We start from the raw sequence: 5,907 nt of genomic DNA on the forward strand, positions 1-5,907 counted from the left end.
CTTACTGAAGAGCATCTCTTCTGCTGCATTAAGGCAGCACAATACATTAAAAGAAACTGAAATTTCCAACAATTACAGAGCGGGTATGTGCCCTTTCTCCCCTTGTTCCTCCAGGCTCAAATCTATCCTCTCTGGGTGATATGGGAATGTGTAAGAATGACTGGCCTAAGTCTAAATTAAATAAGAAGACACACAAGAAAACATTGAAACATTTCTAAAAAAAAAAAAAAAAAATCATTGAGTGGTTTCCTTTGACATCAGAGGTTCTCTAGCCTCTAGTAAGGTCAGAAAGAAGGGGTGGGAGAAGAGCTAAACACAGAGGGAAGAGGCAAGGGTGAGTCACTTCATCTCGCCCTCCTTTGGACCTTACTTCCCCCTGGATTGTCATCCGTTACATTCAAAATGCAGATTGCAGGAGTCAGTGTGTGCAGGTAGAGGATGTGGCCACTTCTACATCCCAGTCACTGCAACACGGAAAATTCAGCATAGTTAAGTCTGGCTCAACCCATCACCATTCACACAGGTTAATTCTTTCTCTACTGCTGAGTCAAAAAGACACATGAGCGAGGGCAGATTCATAACAAAGTTTTATGTACGTTAAGTACACAATGTGGGCAGGATAAAAGCCCATCGAGGCAAATATGTAGGGGTAAAGGGAGCCCCTACAGGCAGCAGTGGTATCCTGCCCATTCCAAGACCAGAGAAAACTGGCCCAGAGCTTGGGTCAGCCAAGTTCACAGTCACGCCAGGGATGGCACGCTTGATGATTTATGTAGCTTTCTTCCATTCTCCACTAGAACTTCTTGAATCTGCTGTCTTTCTGGTGTAGTTTAAACATAAATACATGTATGCACACAATGTACACACTTTCTGTACGAAGAGATCAGGGTAAGTTTCACCTAAAGGGGTTGGGCCCCTTTCTGGTGCAAAGAAGTCAGTTTCCAGTTATATCCAATTTGCAGAGGAATATTAGGTCCTTATTCGTGACAAAAGAAGGGAATGTGTAGGTGAAGTCCTAGTCAGGTTATGAAGGTGCTCTAGTCATGCCCAGAGCACAGGCCCAGTTGACCAGGATATATACAGTGTTTGATCCTCCAAAGTCAGAGGAGTACCTGACTAGGACAAGTCCAAGTTCTGTTTAACATTTCCTGGCGCTATCCCCCAATGCACCACCAGCGCTGTGCTTATGGGGGGCACTTGTGCTCTGTGTGGCTGAGGGACCATAAGTGTATCCAGTCGTAGCAGGCGTGGAACTGTTCCCCAGAGCACCACCTGTGTTAGAGGTAAGAGGGCTCCCAGTGTCCTTCTGGGGGGTGCTGACATAGAGGCCTGCCATCATAGATGTGATACTGTCTGCATCTGCTATGGCACTTGCTGCGTTTGCATTGGGTCGGCCGCAATCATTCTGATGTGAAGAACTACCAGGTTCTACGTTCGTGGGAATGACGTTGTCCCCTCCATGCATACCATCTGCATGCTGGGCGGGAGGACCGCATTTGCGTGGAAGGACGGTGGAACTACAAGTGGGTCCAAGCACACAGCTGGTGCTGCCACCTGTAACTGCAGCAGAGGCCGTGTGGCCAGGCAAGTCCGAGGGGCTCTGTAGGGGGTAAACACACACGCCTCTTGAAACACGTGTCTTCTGCTTGGTAGTGGCTCTTCCACACGAACCATTTAGTTCTTGTGTACACGGCTTCCGGGTGTACTTCTGGCCAACGATAACAAGAGAGCTTCCACCTGCGGGAACAGCGTGGCCCTCTCCCACTACATCACCTGGGTTTTGGACGGCTCGCCCCCTCATGATCAGATTTAACAAGCAGGCTGGCACGTGTCCTGATCTACGTTTTGTCTTTGTGCCGGTTGCTCGGTGACGTGGGGAAAGTTTTCGTCGTGCAGGTGGGCTCTGAGTGCCCTTGGGGCTAACAGGAACATGAGAGCTTGTACCTGCGGGAACAGCGTGGCCCTCCTTCACTACATCACCCGGGTTTTGGGCTGCTCGCTCCCTCATGATCAGATTTAAGAAGCAGACTGGCACGTGTCCTGATCCACGTTTCGTCTTTGTGCCGGTTGCTCGGTGACGTGGGGCAAGTTTTCGTCATACAGGTGGGCTCGGAGTGCCCTTGGGGCTAACAGGAACATGAGAGCTTGTACCTGCGGGAACAGCGTGGCCCTCTCCCACTACCCCATCACCTGGGTTTTGGACGGCTTGCCCCTTGCCGATCAGATTTAAGAAGCAGACTGGCACGTGTCCTGATCCATGTTTCATCTCTGTGATGGTGGCTTGGTTACGTGGGGCAGCCTTTCTTTGTGCAGATGGGGTCTGGGTGCCCTTGGGGCTAACAGGAACACGAGAGCGTGTACCTGCGGGAACAGCGTGGCCCTCTCCCACTACATCACCTGGGTTTTGGACGGCTCGCCCCCTGATGATCATATTTAAGAAGCAGGCTGGCACGTGTCCTGACCCACGTTTCTTCTCGGTTCTCGTGGCTCGGTCACGTGGGGCAAGTTTTCTTTGTCCAGATTGGCTCTGGGTGCCCTTGAGGCTACCAGCAATACTAGAGATTCCACGTGAGGGAACAGGGCGGCCCTCTCCCACTACTCCATCACCTGGGGTTCTGATGGCTGGCCCCCTGCTGCTCAGATTTAAGGGGGAGGCTGCCTGGTCTCTTGACTTAGTCCTCTTCTCCACGGTGGCATCTCCTCTACATGAGGCAAGTTTTCTCTGTAGGGATGAGCCCCCGGGGCACTTATGGGTAGTGGGGACTGTAGAGTCTCCACCTGTGGGAACAGTACAGCCCTGCCCCACTGCTCCACTACCTGGGTTCTGGATGGGTGGGCCCCAAGTGCCTGGATTCAAGGTGGAACTAGCATTTTGTCCAAATACTGGGACGGTATTTGTTCCTCCTACAGCAGCAGCCATGCCATCACCACAGCGATTCCAGGTTGTCTGACCTAAAGTTGGAGCAGAAATGGTTCTTGGTACCCCGTTCAGTCCTGCCCCAAGGTGGAATGCTCCGGATGCCTGTGAATGAGCGGGGCCTGGGATGTACACACCACTGCCCATAGGGGCCGCACGTCCCGAAAACACATGTCGGCCTGAAGTACTGTCAGCTAACGGTGAGCCACCATCCCCGGTGCTGGGCATCCCCGTGGCAACTCCAAAGCCTGTTGTGGTAGATACGCCAATGGGCAGGATGCCTGGCTTGTCACTCGAGGCCGGCTGGATAGTGAGAGTGGTGATAGATGCGGAACCTGCCAAACCTGCCTTCACTGCGTTGTCTCTGGGGGGCTGGGCTACGAGAGCAGATGGGCCCATGGCTTGTGTTGAGGCTACTGGTGTTCCTAACAGGTGAGAATTGTCAGGCTGCTGCCCATTATGATGCCCAGTTGTGGGCTGAGAGGTGATGCCTGGGTCAGAGTGGTTGGAAACTGAGGTCTGTCCGATGGAGGACTTTTTCGGTAAATGGATAGAGTCGTGGGCCACCACAGTGCTGCCATGGGGTGGTGTGTTAGCAGAACCAGAAAGCACCATGTTAAGTGGGAAATGGTTGTCCCTGGACTCAGGGGAGGAACAGAAGATGGAAGCCTGAGATGGCGATGGAGTGTCCATGGCTTCGCTGTTACAGGCCGAGTTGCAGGTTGCAGAGGGCTTGCCTACTGGAGTGGAGGTGACTCCAGAATCCGCAAGGGACAAGCTACTGGAAACGGCAACACTGGCAAGAAGGGCTGTCTTCGGATCTCCAGGTGGGCTGGTGAAAACTGGAGACTCTGCAGGGCACCTCTGCTTCAAACTGCAACGACCCTGGGGAAACGAAGGAGATCCCATTCCGGATCCTTGGGGAGATCTGAAAATAACAGCCTTTGAAAGGGGAGTGGTGTCCATGTCGACGACACCAGGACCTGAAGTGAGCCTGGAGGTAGATGTACATGCATTGGCTGCGATGGTAGAAGCAGCTGTCTTAGAAATGATGGGCTGGACAACTGAAACAGGGCTATGTGTGGAAGGATTTGGAAGAGGGGCGGGTAGGATAGGAAGCGGGGAATGTACACACAGAGGCACTGGGGATTCTGTGTTGCAGGACGGTGGCTGTAAGGAGGGGGTTGAGGTGTTAGGAAGTGTGGTGATGTCAGAAATAAGACAGGTTACAGCAGTGACTGGCTGAAGAGGGCCTTCTTTCTGCACAGGAATTCCACAAATGAGACTGGAACTAAGATGAGGAACAACACCAGCAGGAACAGCTGGAGAAGATTTAGAAACCATCTGGGCTGTCTCCTGACCAAGGTTTGGTGTTAAAGATGGAAGGACAGAGGCAGTCGGGGGCTTGGCAGATTGGTCAGCCAAGTCATCAGTAGGAATGGGGACTTGCAAAGTGCGACTCGCCAAAAGCAGAGAGTTAGTGGTCTCTGAGGCAAGTAGGCATAAAGAAGTGGCAGACTGAGCATCTGAGCAGTCTCCTTTGATCTCTCTTTTGTCTTCCAAGGTCTTACTCCTGTGACATTTGGTATTCTTCAAGGTGTCCAGGTTTTTGTCAATAGTTCTGCAAGGAAACCTAGGAAGTGGGGGCAACTCGCCGTGGCCCCACCACTGGGGCGGTGGTGGTGGCCGAGAATGGGACGTGGATGTTTTCCGTTTGCAGGGCCTACTGCTGGCAGATACAGGGGAAAAAGAGCTCCTTGATGAGATGCCTGGAGGCTCATTAGCCTGTATCTCCTTCCTGGAGAGGTATGATGTGTCCCTGACAGGCTGATGGCTTTCACCCGCCACTTCCTTTGTTGATGTCTCCTGCAGTAAGGGGCAGCGTGCGGGTGGGTCGGAGAGCGCTGCTGTATCTGTATCAGGCACCAATTTTCCAGCTGGGCCATGTGAGGAGGTGACTGCGCAGGCTACACGGCGGCAGTGCATCAGAGACTTCTGGGTATTCTCCCTCAAACGGTCTTCTGGAGGATTAGGATGGAGGTCCAAAGGTGGGGGGCTGTGCTGCCAGGAAGTGAGAAGCCCACCGGTCTCCAGGGCACTAGATTTTAATGGTATGTCCCCAACGTGATGGGGGACCCTGTTCCCACCATTCTGACCTTTGGTCTCTGCAAGATCCTCCATCTTTTTTCTGGGATCTTCTTGGACCTTCTCCTCCACCCCAAATGGGCACAAAAGTGGGAGGTGCCTGGTTGGTACCGGCTCCACAGCCTCCTCTACCTTCTCAGATAGTGAACGTGGGAGAGTGAATTTGCGCCCCAGAGGAGGGATCCTTTTGGCTCTGGAGTGTCCAAACATCATGGAATTACGAGCACACGGCACAGGTTTTTTCGGAGAGTGACTCCAGTTCACCAAGGGAGGGATCCCCAGAGGGGTACCTGCGGCCTGCGGGATGGGGTACCGCCTCTTGGGCTGGATGTATAAACTAGCCGGTAAAGGCCTAGGATTCCGGTGGAAGAGCCTGCGCCCAGGGCCCAGGGCCCGTGAAGGAGAGGCGGGGTGGTCCCGGCCAGGTGGTGGAACAGCATCGCGGGAGGGGGGGTGCAGGGGCCACACATTGCCAGGCGGCGGGCGGGAGCCGCGGGAGCGGCAGAGGCGGCGGCGGGGGCGGGGTGGGAAACGAAACTTACAAAGCAGGTTGCCCATATCGGGCTGGTTGTGCGCAAAACGACTGAGAGATGGGAGTAAAAAAGGTAGAGAGCGCCTCCTGAGCTTCTGACTCCTTTGTTAGTCAAACAGGCACTGAGCCTGAGGGACTGAGCCGGGCCTTTGTGCCGCCTCCCAGGAAGATGGCGCCAACAGGGGCGCGCATGCGCAGCATGGCAAGTGACCTCAGCAAAGGGCAAAGGGCAAATGGCGAGGCCCCAAAGCCCCGCCCCTTAGCCTCCCGCGTCTGGGACTTCCTGCCTGCAGCTGGCAGCCCTGGCTGGTGT

General features: G+C 53.9%; 1 protein-coding gene across 1 annotated transcript; it reads right to left on the bottom strand.

The window, feature by feature from the left end:
* Positions 1–2,095: 2,095 nt before the first annotated feature.
* LOC122204530 (nuclear pore-associated protein 1-like) lies at positions 2,096–5,620 on the bottom strand. Its single transcript, XM_042912077.1, has one exon. It carries the CDS (start codon positions 5,618–5,620, stop codon positions 2,096–2,098), a length of 3,525 nt encoding a protein of 1,174 aa, XP_042768011.1.
* Positions 5,621–5,907: the final 287 nt, after the last annotated feature.

This window comes from Panthera leo, chromosome D4 (genome assembly GCF_018350215.1).
Source record: "Panthera leo isolate Ple1 chromosome D4, P.leo_Ple1_pat1.1, whole genome shotgun sequence".
Lineage (NCBI taxonomy): Eukaryota > Metazoa > Chordata > Mammalia > Carnivora > Felidae > Panthera > Panthera leo.